General features: G+C 40.4%; 1 protein-coding gene and 1 long non-coding RNA gene across 3 annotated transcripts; one reads left to right on the forward strand and one right to left on the reverse strand.

Annotated features, from left to right (window-relative positions):
- Positions 1-127: 127 nt before the first annotated feature.
- On the reverse strand, positions 128-10,339 carry LOC121575519 (neuronal vesicle trafficking-associated protein 1). Of its 2 annotated transcripts, none has more exons than XM_041888674.1 (6): positions 10,165-10,339; positions 9,671-9,825; positions 9,247-9,363; positions 7,972-8,082; positions 1,773-1,988; positions 128-1,629 (listed from the first exon to the last, which is right to left on the reverse strand). In XM_041888674.1, exons 2-5 carry the CDS (start codon positions 9,797-9,799, stop codon positions 1,794-1,796), a joined length of 552 nt encoding a protein of 183 aa, XP_041744608.1. In that variant the 5' UTR covers positions 9,800-9,825; positions 10,165-10,339; the 3' UTR covers positions 128-1,629; positions 1,773-1,793. The 2 variants fall into 2 exon arrangements, with proteins under 2 accessions (XP_041744608.1, XP_041744606.1); XM_041888672.1 differs by having other exon boundaries at positions 1,773-1,991; positions 10,165-10,337.
- Positions 4,784-18,409, forward strand: LOC121575520. Its single transcript, XR_006002348.2, has 3 exons — positions 4,784-5,066; positions 17,945-18,029; positions 18,328-18,409. It is a non-coding gene; the product is annotated as an uncharacterized LOC121575520 (long non-coding RNA).
- Positions 18,410-18,530: the final 121 nt, after the last annotated feature.

Below are 18,530 nucleotides of genomic sequence, written 5' to 3' on the forward strand. Positions count from 1 at the left end.
CTTACACTGCTTGTGTAAAAACCTGGTCCTAACACCAATAAAATGAAGCACTGCTTGTGAATGACATTTTCATATTTTTTCTTATTTCCCCAAATTACAGCAAGAAATCCACACATTCACTAGTTGATATATTGTATGGATTGTACTTCAGCCATTCCCTAGTCTAGTTTACATTTACATCATTTAGCAGTAGTTCATGGCAAAACAATAGTATCCAGATTACATACAGATCTAGAAATCTGGGCCTATGGCATGAACCACGATCCAAAGAATTGGCTTTGGAAATTAGCATAAAGGAACTTCATCTCTTGTTTAATGTGATGGATTACTCAAAGGTTGATGTGAAATGTGTGCATTTTAATAGATATTTGGTTTACAGTTCAAAGCCAATCCATGTTCCTCAATTGTCCCCAAAAAACAGCATAAAATGTACTTCTGTTTAAGTCATTGTATCATTGAACAAACTTAAATTACACCCCTTTAATGACAAATTGTTTTTTTTAAGTAATGAAGCAATCTCCTGTCAGATGTCTTTTTTAGAGTTGCACTGCACGCGTTCACTCAATCTGGTATTTCTGTATGACTTGACTGCCTTCTAGGGTGACTGACAACTACAGAACCCCATTCAATGGCATGACACATTACCTTCAAGAGCAATGCAAAAACATTCAGTATCAACAACATGGGATATGCTATGCAGTGACAATAAGCATTCGCATGCTTTCTCTAGACCTTGACGTAGTGCCTGATCAAACAGTGTTGTTCACAATAAAGGCGAGCTCTACAGACAAATATAGTGAGCGTCATGCCAGGGTCGTGTTCAGTATGGCACAGCGTCGCAAAGTGTTTTGAAAAGGTAGTATCTCCCTGTTTCAAAATGTGTTCCCGTTTCGTGCTTACTGAACAAGACCCAGAATTAAAAGTTCTCTACACATTGGAGTCATTTGACTTCGAAAACATCAATAGGACATGACTTTTGGATTGTATTCATTAAGATTTTAGATTATAAAAATGTATCTTCAAGTGAGTCATAGCCCATTCATCCACAAATGGGAGAGGCAAAACCATCTAGGAGGAGAAAAACGTTATTTTTTTATCAGTCATTTTAGCAGGATCTCAAGGGCTAAACAGTACATTCTGACGGTACTTCATATGTTTTTTTTGTAATAAAGACAGTCTGTGTAAAATACATAAGCCTTATAAAGTCATGCATGCATGTGTGGTTAAACCAGCTCCACAGACTATATGGTTCACAGTCAGTTTATATTTGGGGTACTAAAGTGAGATTCTATTCCCCATTTACGTTTGTGTACAAAGATGTTTTGTCAACGAGTGTGGCAAGACATGTTTGTGTGTGTGTTCGCCATAATAAGAACTAACCACGGAAGCTATTCAAACAAAACTGATATCCCTCCGACCGCTGTTCCGGTCTGTGCATACACAAAGGCATCTGTAAAATAATTGAACTGATTAAAACAATACTTAATGCCTGATACATTGCAGTTCTACAATATCAATTAAAACTGGTGCAGCTCAGGAATAATCATTTTAGCTCAAGAACGCTTTTCCAGATTTGGGTTTGCTTGAATGGCACCGCGTATCCTTTCTTCACATGTCTAGATGGTGATCCTAGTACAGAAGGGTGCAACATTACAAAACGCTGAGATATAAATACATTTTGTAGCACACACATGATTAGCGCTCATGTAGAATTGGGCATCAAGTCAGCTCTATTCATTGCATTTTTATCTGTAACATTCTTAATGTTTCACCTCTGAATACAGCCCAGTGCATTAGGCCAACTTCTGGTGGGTCTCGGTCTCCTGCTGGGTGACCTTCTCCTCTGACATGACGGTCATCCACGGGGACACGGACCGGGTGATGGTCTGCTTAGCCATGTTGTAGTGGTTGATGATGGTGAAGAGACGCCCGCGCCCACCTGGTGGGTAGTAGCCGTACATCCCCGTCGGCATGCACCGACCTTGCTGCTGCTGCGAGAGAGCGAGAGTTTTAGCAGAGGAACAAGGGGAAGAACTATAAAAATGCTTGTGGAAACCTGTCTTGTTGTCATTACTGAAAAGAAGCTAACATCAAGGTGCCACTAATAAAGAGAGAGAAAGGAGAATTGATTCACCATAGAGACAAGTTTTGTCTTGCAAGTGCAATTGTATACTGGATTTTTTTTTCATTGGTACCTACAAGAGGCATCCCACTGGGCAAACACTGGTTGAATCAACGTTGTTTCAACATAATTTATCAATGCATTGTGATGTGGAATCAACGTGGAAAATACATTGGATAAAATAAAAATCAACCAGTACTGTTTCTCATTTCAACCAGCGTTGTAAACATTGAAATGAGAGTAAAACTTAAATACATTGGCTTAACCTGACTTAACAGGTTGTTACGTCAGTCTAATTTCAACAATCTTCAGAACTATATATACACGTTGAAATGGCATTAAATTACACATAGAAACGTTGGGTGGTTGAAATTGTTTAATTTTATTAGACATTTTATTTGCCATGGTTCAATGTTGATAGTCAAATTGTATGTTTTAATCAGCGTCATTGTTTCAACGTTATGCCAGCAACCTAAATAAAGAGGTATATTGACATAAAATGTGAAGCCACAGTCTAACAATCCCTGCCTGAACAGTGACTACTGGTGTATGAGGGGTAATGCATTTCAGTGAGAACAAGTCTACCATCCAGATGCATACTATAAAGTGCATTCGGAAAGTATCCAGACCCCTTCCCTTTTTCCATATTTCCTCAATCTACACACAATACCCCATAATGACAAAGCGAAAACAGGTTTTTAGAAATGTTTGCAAAAAAATGATAATACCTTATTTACATAAGTATTCAGACTCTTTGCTATGAGACTTGAAATTGAGTCAGGTGCATCCTGTTTCCATTGATCATCCTTGATGTTTCTACAACTTGATTGGAGTCCACCTGTGGTAAATTCAATTGATTGGACATGATTTGGAAAGGCACACACCTGTCTATATAAGGTCCCACAGTTGACAGTGCATGTCAGAGCAAAAACCAAGCCATGAGGTCGAAGGAATTGTCCGTAGAGCTCCGAGACAGGATTGTGTAAAGGCACAGATCTGGGGAAGGGTATCAAAACATTTCTGCAGCATTGAAGGTCCCCAAGAACACAGTGGCCTCCATCATTCTTAAATGGAAGAAGTTTGGAACCACCAAGACTCTTCCTAGAGCTGGCCGCCCGGCTAAACTGAGCAATCGGGGGAGAAGGGCCTTGGTCAGAGGTGACCAAGAACCCGATGGTCACTCTGACAGAGCTCCAGAGTTCCTCTGTGGAGATGGGAGAACCTTCCAGAAGGACAACCATCTCTGCAGCACTACACCAATCAGGTCTTTATGGTAGAGTGGCCAGACGGAAGCCACTCTTCAGTAAAAGGCACATGACAGCCCACTTGGGAGTTTACCAAAAGGCACCTAAAGGACTCTGACCATAAGATACAAGATTATCTGGTCTGATGAAACCAAGATTGAACTCTTTGGCCTGAATGTCAAGCGTCACGTCTGGAGGAAACCTGGCACCTACGGTGAAGCATGGTGGTGGCAGCATCATGCTGTGGGGATATTTTTCAGCGGCAGGGACTGGGACACTAGTCAGGATCGAGGGAAAGATGAACGGAGCAAAGTACAAAGACATCCTTGACGAAAACCTGCTCCAGAGCACTCAGGACTTCCAAAGACAATGCAGGAGTGGCTTCTGGACAAATCTCAATGTCCTTGAGTGGCCCAGCCAGAGCCTGGACATGAACCCGATCTAACATCTCTGGAGAGACCTGAAAATAGCTGTGCAGCAACGCTCTCCATCTGACCTGGCAGAGTTTGAGAGGATCTGCAGAGAAGAATGGGAGAAACTACCCAAATACAGGTGTGCCAAGCTTGTAGCGTCATACCCGAGAAGGCTCGAGGCTGTTATCGATGCCAAAGGTTATTCAAAAAAAGTACTGAGTAAAGGGTCTGAATACTTATGTAAATGTGAGTTGTTGTTTTTTTATATATACATTTGCAAACATTTCTAAAAACCTGTTTTTGCTTTGTTATTATGGGGTATTTAATCAATTTTAGAATAAGGCTGTAACGCAACAATATGGAAAAAGTCAAGGGGTCTGAAAACATTTTCCTAAATGCTTGGGAAACAAGCTGTGTATGTTTCAGCTGAGCTATTATCTCAACATGTTTAGACATTGATCAGCTTCCATACTAATTTGCATAGACTATCTACATAACATTGAATAGTTGAAAGTAACAAACTTTTCTTACACAAGCTGTATGTGGGCCCAAGACCATAGGGGGCCCAAGGAGAATAATAATTTTAAAAAACAACAGGAGCCCGCTCTCAATGTTCAAAACACAGCAGAGAGCATCATTTAGTTTCTAAACGTTTCTAAAAAATAAAGAACTGTGGATTAAGTTGTATCACAAGCACATACAGGTAACTGCCAATAGTCTTTTAATAGCCCCAGGGCCTATGATTTCTTAAATCGGGCCACTTATATAATGAATAACACATATAAAAGAAAATATCCAAAAGGTAAAAGTTTTCTATTAATATCATGAATTTGGTATCCTATTTATAGGGCTAATGGTAACTACTTCTAAACTTCCAAAGATCCAATCAACCATGGACGAATGATTGTCCTTTGGGCAAATCAGATGTCAATGTAGACTACATAAACCCAACCTCACTCCGAATTTACTTTCACATACTGCTTGTGTAAGAAACGTTAGTTACTTTCAACTAGAGACCGACCGATTTATCAGTTGACAGATATTATCGGCCGATATTAACCTTTTACCGATGTATTTGTATCGGCGTTTAACCCACCGAGAAGGACCGATATAAGATGTGGAGAAAACGCTCTGAAAAAAAGCAGTTTTTCATAGAATCGGACATTTTTGTTGTTGCATTTCATTATGTGTCCTGAAGAGGGCACTTGGTGCGCTACAGCAAGACTGGACACTACCACCCAACGCACCTACACCAGTCAGAGAGGAGAGTGAGCTACTGCTTCTACGGTGAGTGCTGAGTAAATAGAAGCTTGCCAGCTCAATAAAGTGCGCTGGCCATATACTGTTACGTGAAGTGTCATGGAGGGTGTTGGGGGTCATGACAAACAATGGATGCTGTCCAAATGTAAAGCAAGTGCCTTGCTAAGAACATTCAACTTTGTGGTAACAAAGTTACAGCCCTTTAGTGAAGCCAGTGAAAAATTTTGTTATATTTGCTCTTTGCAAATGGTATTCCTCAAGCTCTGTCATTCAAATGTTTTCAGAGACACGAAAAAAACATAGCAGGTTACAAAGTAGTGCTTCGTAGCTACGTTTTGATGTATGGATTCATTGTCACTTGATAGGCACTGGTTCAAATTCACGTTTCGCCAATCGCCACCCCCATTTCCATGACGAGTGCTAGCTAACTAACTTGCCAGATAACTAGCTGTGTGAGAGTACTTGTCGCCGTTCATGGAGGGTTACTGCTATTCGGGATCCTTGGGACATCCCTACGCTAAACCCAAACCTTAACCCTAACCTAACCCAAACTTTAACAATTTGAAATGTCAACTTCAATGGAGTAGGGACGACGGTTCACTGAGGCAACGCTGTCAGCGGCACATTTTGTGATTGATGTTTTTCCTTTCAAGTGACAACTACCAGAATTCAGTGGCTACAGCCTTACAAATGATGAAAACATAGCTAAATACCAAAACATTGAAAATGTGTCCTATGTCGTTGTTTTCCAGCTGGCTAGCATGAGGCAGCTCAGTTTTCAGAGCCTAGGGGGGAAATGTTTTTGCTGGAATCAGTGCAGTTTATCCTCCTTTCACTAGAGTAGCACAGTTATTCCATTAAATAATCTCAGCTTTCTTGTGCACCTAAATTCTATGTGGTGCTTACATTAATGTTGTTTCCTCAAATTTAAGAAATCAGCTTTGAGTATCTTTGTAGGGCTGTTTTAAGCACAATCTACCTATAATAAACATATTGGCAGATATCGGTGAATATTTCCACTCTAAAATCGGATTCGGATCCAAAAATCCCATATCGGTCGGCCTCTACCTTAAACTATTCAACGTTATTTAGGTAGTCTACGAAAATTAGTATGGAAGCTGATCAATGTCTAAATGTGTTGACAATATAGTTCAGCTGACTCAAACACAGCTTGTTTCCAAAGCTAAGCAGGACACATAGAGGTAGGCATCTGGATGGTAGACTTCTTCTCACTGAAGTGCATTACCCCTCATATTCCAGTAGGAGTCCCTGTTCAGTCAGGAATCGTTGGACTGTGGCTTCACATTTTATTTCAATATATCTCTTTATTTCGGTTGATGGAATGATGTTGAAACAATGACGTTGATTCAAATATACCATTTTACTATCAACATTGAAACAAGGTCAAACAACATGTCTAATCAAATATGAAATTCTACATAATTTCAACCACCCAATTGATGTAGGATTTAAAAAATAAATGTTTCTACATGGAATTTTCAATGCAATTTCAACATAATCATCAGAACTATGTATATGTTGAAATTAGATTGATGTAACAACCTGTTAATCAGGTTAAGTCAATGTATTTACGTTGAAGTTTTACCCTAATTTCAATGTTTACAATGCTGGTTGAAATGAGATTAAAACATTACTGGGCCCGGTTTCCCAAAAGCATCTTAAGGCTAAGTTCATCATTAGAACCTTCATAAGAGCATCTTAAAATTTCTGAGCTGTTTCCCAAAACCGTCTTTATTAACGTTGCACTTGAAATTGCTCGTAATCTAACGCCTGCCTCTGACCCCTCGATCATTAGATCACCGTTTACCCACTTTATAGACAGAAAATCTCAGCTAAACATAGAATGAAGATGTCTCTCTGTGACCGCCGAAAACGTCATAGTTGAATAGCAAAGCAAGGATACATTAAATGTTTTTATGAAAACTGAAATAGCATAATAATCTAGCTATTATATAATTAGGTTAAATATTGACAGCACTTTCATGTGCAATTGATAGACATACCTAGTAATAAGCCATTAGGCTACATCTGAGTCTTCCAAATTCATAACTATTAGGCCTATAGGTTACTATTAGCTAAAAGCTCATGCATTTCACTGAGTCTAACCAATAACCTAAAGGTTAGGTCTATTGTAACGTCGCTTAACTTGCTACTTCATGTTTAATTATTTTAAATTGTTTAGTGATTTAATTGTAGAATATCTGTAGGCCAACTTGAAGCCCAATTCCTGCCTGCCATTAGGCTACAATGATTTGTTGAGCAATTACAAAAAACATTGTCATCATATCCTATTTTTAGGTCACGTCGATATTGTCTAGCGAAAGAGGGAACGAGCGACATTAGCTTTAATTAATTCTTGCTCACAATTTAAACAAACTGAAAAATTCAGAATTTACATCAAACATTGCATACAAAATGGTACGAGTAAACACTTAGAATACATAAACTTGGAAAACATAATACAAACACTTAAATACATAATAGGCTACAGAACATTTATTCTCTTGATGGGAAAATTGTGTAAAAAAAGAGACAAAAAAAAAAGACTTTGAATAATCATTAATAATTTAAGAGCTACAGTGAGCTCTTTAGCCTTTATTGTGGAATCATTTTCAGCACGGGACAGCTCCTGTAACGACGCAGTTAAGTTTCACTTTGTAACGAGTGCACTGCGTGGTGTTTTGGGAAACGGGTGTGACATCTTCGGCTGTTATTTTTATGATGCATAGTTAAAACACTCTTAAGCCTAAATTCCATCGCTATCGGGAAACCGGGACCAGGTTGATTACTTTTTTCAAATCCAATGCATTTTCCACGTTGATTCCACGTCACAATACGTTGACAAATTACGTTGAAACAACGTTGATTCAACCAGTGTGTGCCCAGTGGGATGCTTACTGTAGTTGCTTACCATATACATGAAGCCATCTGGACAGGGCTGCTCATATTGGTAGACTTTATAGACCACCAGAAACACCACGCAGACCAGAAATGCCAAAGCACAAATCACCAGCAGAGTGACCTGGGAAGATGAGAGACACAAACATCGCCTCTGGGTTACTGATGGGTCACACTATGCCCAAACCCAAATCAATCCCTAGACGGCTAGCCCCTAGATACTACTCTGTGGTAGATTACTGAACTAGATGGGTGTAAGAAATATGCCAGAATCTCCATTTGCCAACCACAGGGATAGGTGGAGTTATTACCATATCACCTCCACCAATCCAATTATTTCATGGCCCATATTTATATAGCGTCTCAGTAGGAGGAGGAGGCATGCTGATCCAGGATGTCTTTAAAATAGTACAAGTACATTGCACTGACATCTCCAGGGTGTTATGCAATGGCTACAGGCACTTCGAGGAAGGAGTTGGCGGGGAGTGGGAGAGAGGTGTCGGGAAAATCACTTTGTAAAATATGCCAGCCTCAATGATGAGGCCAGGGCCCGTATTTATAAAGCGTCTCAGAGAAGGAGTGCTGTACTAGGACCTTTATAATAAAAAAAGGCTAAACTGGTCCTAGATCAGCAATCCTACTCTGGGACACTTTATAAATAAGGGACCTGATCTTGTCTTGGTCACAGGCCCAAACATAGTGTATGATATCATCAATTTTTATTGACACTGAGGTTTAATAAGAGTTCCTTCTGATTTTCCAGGATGTAGATGATGTCATATTTCTCTACTAGAGTTAGAAACATCTTGCGGAAATCATTAAAGAATTGATATCAAGGGCTGCTATGCAAAACCAGCATGGTGCCAGAGAAGAAAGAACCCATGTAGTCCCTTTCAACTACAGTGTGCATATTACCTACAGAAAAGTAAATGTCTTGCCCTATCTGATAACACATTATGCCTTAAGACTTCAGATTCAAAGATATCAGCATAGTGAGCTGGAAAATACCACAAAGAGCACATGAGCACTACAGAGATAGAAATCAATTGTGCTATGGGATGTCATGGAATGCATTCGCACCAATGTTTTTGATGGACCACTCTTAGATAGTGAGCAGGTATGGCTTTTTAAGGTGGTCTGTAGCCTAACAATTTGCTTCTCAAAGACCTCTATGTAAACTGAGTGAGACATAACCATTACAAGGCCATTGCCATGGCAACAGTTGAATTAATCAAGGGTTGAGGGCTTGAGTGAAGAAGAAGAAGAAGAAGAAGAAAACATGTCTTACTTTAAGTCGTTCAGATACCCCTTCGATTATGCTTATTGAGAATTCTGCTATCTTGGGGGAGTGCAGCTTGCTCTTCTTGTGCTCCCCATCATAGTCTGTTTTGGTCTTTACCACCACCTGAAACACAAAGACAAATGCCAAGATGAAAAAAAATAATGTTGATCATAGGCCTGCATGAAGGTGTAACACGGAATCAATTGTAGGCTATTTCCTTAATGTGTGTAATGGAGAATAGACTGATAGATGTTTATTTGAGGCTATTGACAAAATAGTGATTACAATGACACGTTTATTTCTATTGGATCCTTATTTGGTCACATTCATATTATTTCAGACTATGAAGAAAACGGACTCCATTAAAACATTGACGATGGGTAGAGTATATTGCGTCAATAGGCTTTCAATTCACTTGAATAAATATTACCTTGTCGAGTACAGGGAACTGCAGTTGACTGGCATCCAAGGGTGTTATGAGGGGAATGGTGTCGAATCCATCTTCTGAGACGGCTTTGGCGTTGTTTTTGTCACTGAAATTATTCCCCAATTTAACCATTTTCCGAGACGATACGGTGTAAAAACCTGTTCGGAGAAGGACAGGGCGTTTAATAGTGATTGTCTGACGAATACACGCGTCGTCTAAATTATGAATGGCATATGATTGTTTTCGTTTTATCTTAACGTAGCCAATCATTCCTGAGATGAAACAAAAACACACCTGGATAGCAAACACACTGCAATTGATAACAAAACAATCCACGTTGCATATCTATGTTAATTTCATTATAGAATACCAGAAGGAGCGCTCGCAAATAAAACATAATTTGTAGTATCCTTTGGATGTTACTTGCAATTAGCACTATTTATGATAATAAGAACGATAAACCTGTATATGCCATTGACTAATACATCAACCCTTACCTGCTAACGTTTTTTTATTTTAATCCTTGTTGATTTTGTTGTCCTATTTTATTGTTAAAACTGAGACCGCCGGTATAGGTGTGACTCAGCCGATTTACGATGAGGTGGATGCACAATATGGCCAAGCTCTCGTTGATGCTCCTCAAAGGCGGTCCCTCGGAGCGGATGCTGCTGCCGGCAGCCCAAGTGATGTAACAACATTAGCCTGCATCCCATGCATAGGCTACACACGAGACAACACATGGGAGCAGGTCTAGGGAGAGAATGGTTTTACATCTAGACTTTGAAAGCCTATTTTAAATCTAATCAAAAGAAAGAAACATTGATAATGAGCTGAACATTTTTACAAATGAATAAAAAAATTTTTCTAATGCCACGCAAAGAAGGTCATCTAATGGTAGATAAAAAATGTTTTTTAAAGCTGACAATGAATATCCGTTTGAGCATGGTGAAATTATTAATTACACTTTGGATTGTATATCAATACACCCAGTCACTACAAAGATACAGGTGTCCTTCCTAACAGTTGCCTGAGAGAAAGGAACCCGCTCAGGTATTTCACCATGAGGCCAATGGTGACTTTAAAACAGTTACAGAGTTGAATGGCTGTGATAGGAGAAAACTGAGAATGGATCAACAACATTGTAGTTACTCCACAATACTAACCTAATTGACAGAGTGAAAAGAAGGAAGCCTATAAAAAATATTCCAAAACATGCATCCTGCTTGCAACAAGGTACTAAAGTAATACTGCAAAACAATTGGCAAAGCAATTAACATTTTGTCCTGAATACAAAGTGTTATGTTTGAGAAAATCCAATACAACACATTACTGAGTACCACCTCCATATTTTCAAGCATAGTGGTGGATGCATCACGTTATGGGTATGCTTGTAATTGTTAAGGGCTGGGGAGTTTTTCAGGATAAAAAAGAAATGGAATGGAGCTAAGCACAAGCAAAATCCTAGAGGAAAACCTGGTTAAGTCTGCTTTTCACCAGACACTGGGAGATCAATTCACCATTCAGCAGGACATGAACCTAAAAAACAAGGCCAAATCTACAGTACACTGGAGTTGCTTACCAAGACGACAGTGAATGTTCTAGAGTGGCCGAGTTACATTTTACATTACATTTTAGTCATTTAGCAGACGCTCTTATCCAGAGCGACTTACAGTTAGCACATACATTATTTTATCGAACCCACAACCCTGGCGTTGCAAACGCCATGCTCTACCAACTGAGCTACATCCCCTGCCGGCCATTCCCTCCCCTACCCTGGACGACGCTGGGCCAATTGTGCGCCGCCCCATGGGTCTCCCGGTCGCGGCCGGCTACGACAGAGCCTGGATTCGAACCAGGATCTCTAGTGGCACAGATAGCAGTTACAGTTTTGACTTAAATTTACTTGAAATTCTATGGCAAGACCTGAAAATGTTTGTCTAGCAATGATCAACAACCAATTTGACAGAGCTTGAAGAATTTTGAAAATAATAAAAAAAGAAATGGGCAAATGTTGCACAATTCAGGTGTGGAAAGCTGTTAGAGACTTACCCAGAAAGACTCACAGCTGTAATCACTGCCAAAGATGCTTCTACAAAGTATTGACTCAGGGGTGTGAATACTTATGTACATTTCTGAAGGCACTGTAGATTTGGTGCACCTGTTGTAGCACTGTGGGCGGGAAGGCCTGCTGATAGACATTTTGCCATGCTTTTGCTATTGTTCCCATTCATCTGAAATTGTGAATTTATAGTCAATAAATAAAACACCATTGCAATACTGATCTCAAGCTTTTTGAGATCTTCTCTGCTCCGCACCTATTCTCAATCCATAGACCTTAGTTGTGATTATTCTCATGACTTCATGTTCATGCCTAATATTATCTTGCTGGAGATAGTAGTGTCATGGGGAGGTCAGAGAACTCAGACTGAAGACTAAATCCCTGTTTCTGAAGAGATAACGTAGCCACTCGCTTGGAGCAACTAAAGGGGACATTTATTGAAGCCCTAATGAACTAGAAATATATTTTCTCTATGTGGGTGGTTGGAAAGATTTCCTGCATTACCTCATAAGTTATGGGCAGAGAAGGCTTACAAAGTACACAATTGTAGCATTACTGCATGAAAATTCAATATCCTACTACATATTTTAAAACAACCAAAAAAGCAATATAATTTGGCACTTTTTATTTTATTACATTATCCATAAAAAATATACAAACATAACTTAGCTTTTTTTCCATCTTTATAACAAGTTGTTCTTAAACAATACATCCTATAAAGAAAATACATGAGTGATAATATCATAGTGCTGAGCAGTCTTCCTTCATAAGGGAATTATATGTCCAGTACTGAATAGATTCAAGTTAGATAATATCATAGTGCTGAGCAGTCTTCCTTCATAAGGGAATTCTATGTCCAGTACTGAATAGACTAGTGGCCTCCTTTTCTCATCCCCTTCCCTTCATCTACAATGATGTGAAAGAACTGAACAGATGAAAGATGATCACCAATAGGTATCCTCATGCGGCTTTCCCTACAACAGTGTCTTCAAAATCAGTGCAGATGAAGGAGAGGAAACGAAGAAAGGAAGCCACGTTAAACACACTCCTACTTGCTCCTACTTTCACTGCTCCATGTCATTCTGCAGTGTTTTCATGGCCAGACACTATAGTGTTACACTGGAAAAGAAGGGTCCCTCACTTGCCCTGTAGGGGGCACCACTGGTGAGGCTGGCCCCAAGGAGGGCCTCACAGTAACTGTCTGGCCTCCTGGGGTAGGTGAGCTTTGCCCAGTTTCAGGGAGTCTGCTAGAAGAGGGGACTTCTCCTGCTGCTGGGAGGAGGAGAGGAGGTGTTGGGGCACAATGGAGCGCAGCTCGGGGAAGGACGTTGAGATAGACGGGCTGAGGTGGATGCTAGTCAACGGTGCTTCGGCATGTCGAGCCCCATCACGGTAGTGAAGGGTGGTGGTGGCTGCCTAGGCACAGGGTCTATATTGTGGCTGACAGGCATGTGGAATGGACCTCCTCCTCCACTTCAGTGCTGCTACTGCCAGGCTGCTCTGGGTCCTCTATGTCAGGGCCGGCGTCGTCGGGCGTGGCCTTGCAATGCATGCTACAGTGTCTCCTCAGGACAGCTGAGTGGGTGAAGCTCTTGCCGCAGGTGTTAGAGGTAGGGTCTCTCGCCGGTGTGCGTTCTTTTGCTGAGCTCGTTGGCCGCTTTTCCTTCACTCTGCCGTCCGACTCATCCCAAACCATCTCAATTAGGTTGAGGTTGGGGGATTGTGGAGGCCAGGTCATCTGATGCAGCACTCCATCACTCTCCTTCTTGGTAAAATAGCCCTTACACAGCCTGGAGGTGTGTTGGGTCATTGTCATGTTGAAAAACAAATGATAGTCCCACTAAGCCAAAACCGGATGGGATGGCGTACCGCTGCAGAATGCTGTGGTAGCCATGCTGGTCAAGTGTGCCTTGAATTCTAAATAAATCAGACAGTGTCACCAGCAAAGCACCCCCACACCATAACACCTCCTCCTCCATGTTTTACGGTGGGAACTACACATGCGGAGATCATCCGTTCACTCACACCGCGTCTCACGAAGACACAGCGGTTGGAACCAAAAATCTCAAATTTGGACTCCAGACCAAAGGACACATTTCCACCGGTCTAATGTCCATTGCTCGTGTTTCTTGGCCCAAGCAGGTCTCTTCTTCTTATTGGTGTCCTTTAGTAGTGGTTTCTTTGCAGTAATTCGACCATGAAGGACTGATTCACACAGTCCCCTCCGAACAGTTGATATTGAGTTGTGTCTGTGACTTGAACTCTGTGAAGCATTTATTTGGGCTGCAATTTCTGAGGCTGGTAACTCTAATGAACTTATCCTCTGCAGCAGAGGTAACTCTGGGTCTTCCATTCCTTTGGCGGTCCTCATTAAAGCCAGTTTCATCATAGCGCTTGATGGTTTTTGCGACTGCACTTGAAGAAACGTTCAAAGTTCTTGAAATGTTCTGTATTGACTGACCTTCATGTCTTAAAGTAATGATAGTCTGTCGCTTCTCTTTACTTATTTGAGCTGTTCTTGCCATAATATGGACTTGGTCTTTTACCAAATAGGGCTATCTTCTGTATACCACCCCTACCTTGTCACAACACAACTGATTGGCTCAAACGCATTAAGAAGGAAGGAAATTCCACAAATTAACTTTTAAGAAGGCACACCTGTTCATTGAAATGCATTCCAGGTGACTACCTCATGAAGCTGGTTGAGAGAATGCCAAGAGTGTGCAAAGCTGTCAAGGCAAAAGGGTGGCTATTTGAAGAATCTCAACTATAAAATATACACTACCGTTCAAAAGTTTGGGGTCACTTAGAAATGTCCTTGTTTTCTAAAGATTTTTTTATGACCATTAAAATAACATCAAATTGATCAGAAATACAGTGTAGACATTGTTCATGTTGTAAATGGCTATTGTAGCTGGAAACGGCAGATTTTTTATGAAATATTTACATAGGCGTACAGAGGCCCATTATCAGCAACCATCAGTCCTGTGTTCCAATGGCACGTTGTGTTTGCTAATCCAAGTTGATGATTTTGCTGACCTTCTAGGCAGAGTTGCAAAGAAAAAGCCATATCACCCTCCCTCAGTTGAGAAGCTTGAAGATGAATAATATAGCTCTAGGTGATTTTAAAGTGTAAAGCATTTTTGGGGGGGGGGTGGTTTGACTACCTTGACATTTTGGCTTCTAGAGAACTCTTCCTGTTTATGAGAATCAAGTGTTTTATGACACAAGTAGAAATTATTTAGTTTTTATTTGAAAAGTACTGCAAATCATTTTTTAATGTATATTAAAACACCAGATTGTGGTTCCCCAGGTCTTGAAAATAACTGTACCAGTGTTTGGGGGCAAAAAAATAAAACAAACAAATACATATTTTGGGTACTACTGCCCACATTTGTTTTTCAACAGTACAAAACAAAATCAAACAAAATCATTCAAACGCTCTCACTCACATCACTATCTCCTTTGCAATCTTCCATTTATGGCATTTCAACATTGACACAGAGGTACACATCACACACACCTGTAGCATCTTGTTTACATTTCTCACATTTTAGGCATCCAGCTGAGGTCTTGGATTGATCATGTTGCACTGAGATGGGCACAAGGCAGTGGAGGCTCCTCAGAGGAGGACCATCCTCCTCAGTGAATTTCGTGAAAAATTTAAAAAGTTATCCTTTTTACATACAACTATACTAAATATATTAACATGTCACCAAATAATAGATTAAAACACACGGTTTTGCAATGAAGGTCTACAGAAGCCTCAGCAGCACTCTGTAGGTTAGCGCCATTGTGTAGCCGGAGGACAGCTAGTGTCCGTCCTCCTATGGATACATTGACTTTAATACAAAACCTAGGAGGCTCATGGTTCTCACCCCCTTCCATTGATTACACAATAATTACGACAACTTCCGGAGGACATCCTCCAACATATCAGAGCTCTTGCAGCATGAACTGACATGTTGTCCACTAACGCTTTAGTTCTAGTAGCTAGCTATGTTGACTATGACGTGACAACGATGTAGGCTGTGTGTAGCGGTTATAGCAGTCATGATATGAAGGTTTGGAAAGGTTTTTTCGCCAGGTCAGACAGCTGATGTGTTGACCACGTTGTTTTTATGTGGCTGCTATGAAAGTGAACTGTGTTTGCGTGTGATCAGGGGTGTATTCATTCCGCCTATTCTGTTAAAACGTTTCTTAAACGGAAGCAAGCGGAACAAAACAGGGATAATGATTACTCCCTAGATCAGGTAGATGCAGGCAAGAGTGTGCAATGTGATATTGAATGTGTCACTGTCACCTTGATTAATCAAAATGATTTACGTTGTAAACTTTCATTCGTAGGTTGTAGCAACGGGTACAGGGGAAATTCGAGTATCATGTAGTAGCCTAAACCTATCGATTTTACATTGAGCTGGGTGAATGGAATATGAATGACAGTCATCCAATATGCTGTAATAGAAATATGGCCATTCTCATAAACAAAATAATAATCCTCCCTCATCTTAAACAGCACCGACCACCACTGGCACAGGGGTATGTACAGTCCTTTTCTGTGTGGCAGCAAATTAGTTTAACAGGAGAAGACGATGTGGTTGCTTGAGGAGGGAGAGCGGTGGGTGTAGTGGGTTGAACAGCTGCAGTGAAGCTGATTGGTTGCTCTGGCTAATCATCTTTTCTTGACTAAAAGACAGATTTAGAAATTAGTTCGACATTGCCATAGTTCAACAGCTGAAAATCCTTCATTAACATGCTCCCAGAGATGGCAAAACATTCAGTATTCAATGAATGTACTATTTAATTCATCAATGAAATAAGTTATACTATAACACATTCAATGACGTTATTATTATAGCCTATAGGCTACCTTGTACAATACCGTAATCATGGAATTAAGTAGCATACCCATCCACATTTATCAATTACATAAATAATACTAGCACATACAGTTATTGCAGAATAGGCTACTCCGGTATGCTTAAGGGCACATCGACAGATTTTTCACTTTGTCAACTCGAGGATTAGAACTAGCAACCTTTTGGTTACTGGCCCAACGCTCTAACCGCTAGGCTACCACAAGTGTAACTAATATTATGTAGAAGGGTTTACCAAATCTACCACAACATTTTTCCAGGTAGGAGTATAGAGAGCAGCTGGGTCCACAATTGGAGACTGGTTTCACACTAAGGCCCAATCCCAAATGGACCCACAGACCATATGTACTTGTGGAGCTATGAAAGGATCAATATGGTAATAGCTCCACCTTGTTGTAATAAATAATAATAATATTATAATATGCCATTTAGCAGACGCTTTTATCCAAAGCGACTTACAGTCATGCGTGCATACATTTGTGTATGGGTGGTCCCGGGGATCGAACCCACTACCTTGGCGTTACAAGCGCCGTGCTCTACCAGCTGAGCTACAGAGGACCTCCTCTGATAGGCTAGGTTGAAGCTTTGCCATATTGCTTATACCAATCAAAACCTCACAGGTTTCCACAAGTACATAGGGTCTAGATGTCTATTTGAGATTGGGCCTAGAATGGCAAAAAGTCTGCAGGGTGGAAACATCATCTACTCTAGTCAGTGACACTACCCTTGTGGCCCCACACCCACTTTGAAATAATTGATCTGAAAGAAGTCTGGCAAGTACAGAGCACTGTAAGGCAGAGAAGCCATGTCTCTTCTAAGGAGAACAAAGTTTGCTCAGTCTTTCAACTACTCCTAGTTACAGAATGTAACACCAGATAATGATTTAACCAAACATTTTTGGTATCCATTATACTGGTAGTTAGAGGTTATGTACTGTTTTGAGCATAGAGAATTTGACCAACCTTAGTAATACTGTCTCAGTCCTCGATTTATGGAAACAGGAGTCTCATAAAATATTTGTGCCCAGTTGCAGGGACTAGTCCGTTAGAATTTAGAAAATGCTCCACTATTTAAATAATTGTTTTGCTCCGTGAAGTAATCCAACAATATGTACGACGCCATCTTTTCTATTTCAAGTCTGCTCTCATTCATTGAGACAGGTGGGTCCACCCCAAAGTGCAGACACCTGTCTCAATCAATGACAAACATTCTGTAGCTAACCTACTCCAAGATGTGTGGAGATAGGCCTTTGCTAAAATATTAAGGGGAAAGGGCTTGAATCACCAAGGTACTAAATTCATGATTTTAATTGACTCTGTTTTTCTTTCATGCAAATACAAGGCTGCTGTGGTGTGGGTGTCTTTCTAACAGCTTCCAGCAACAAATGCAAGCTGCGCTTATGCAACTCCAACCGAGTCAGTAAACGGTGAGTGACAAACTTTCAAAATAGGGGAACATCCTAATAGTCTAACTGGCTACACCTCCTTGTCATTCTCTTCATCTGGATAGAGTGTAGACTTCTAAATGTGGACCGCTAAATGTGTCAATGTAATATGCACTAACGTAACATAACTGGATAAGTAAAAGCATAATCTGAGAAGATATTCAATGTAGATAATGGAGAAAGTATTAATCAAATTCAGGTGTTAATTAAATGTGCAAGTCATTGTACTGTACTTATTTATGCTAACAAAATCTTTAATATTGCTCTGTTTACTTGTCAGATTTGACAATTGGCATACACAAAGATGAGTTCAGATGAGACAGCAATGACCAGCCCAAGGAAAATCAGCAAGGAAATGGTGAGTGAATAACCATTTCACACTGTAGGTGTAGTGTCAATTGTGGGGGTGCCCCTGTTGCTGGGGATCAGAAGTGTCTGGTGCGAGAGAGGTGGTTTGAGATTGTCAGAGTTGAACAGAAGGCG

The sequence above is a fragment of the Coregonus clupeaformis genome, chromosome 10, assembly GCF_020615455.1.
Source record: "Coregonus clupeaformis isolate EN_2021a chromosome 10, ASM2061545v1, whole genome shotgun sequence".
Lineage (NCBI taxonomy): Eukaryota > Metazoa > Chordata > Actinopteri > Salmoniformes > Salmonidae > Coregonus > Coregonus clupeaformis.

Excerpts from the sequence above, each read along its gene's own strand:
- LOC121575519 (XM_041888672.1), bottom strand. The coding sequence starts at position 9,799 with ATGGTTAAATTGGGGAATAATTTCAGTGACAAAAACAACGCCAAAGCC. Across the intron at positions 9,364-9,670 it reads AGTTCCCTGTACTCGACAAG|GTGGTGGTAAAGACCAAAAC; the intron begins GTAATATTTATT and ends TTTGTGTTTCAG. Across the intron at positions 1,992-7,971 it reads CAGATGGCTTCATGTATATG|CAGCAGCAAGGTCGGTGCAT; the intron begins GTAAGCAACTAC and ends GCTCTCTCGCAG.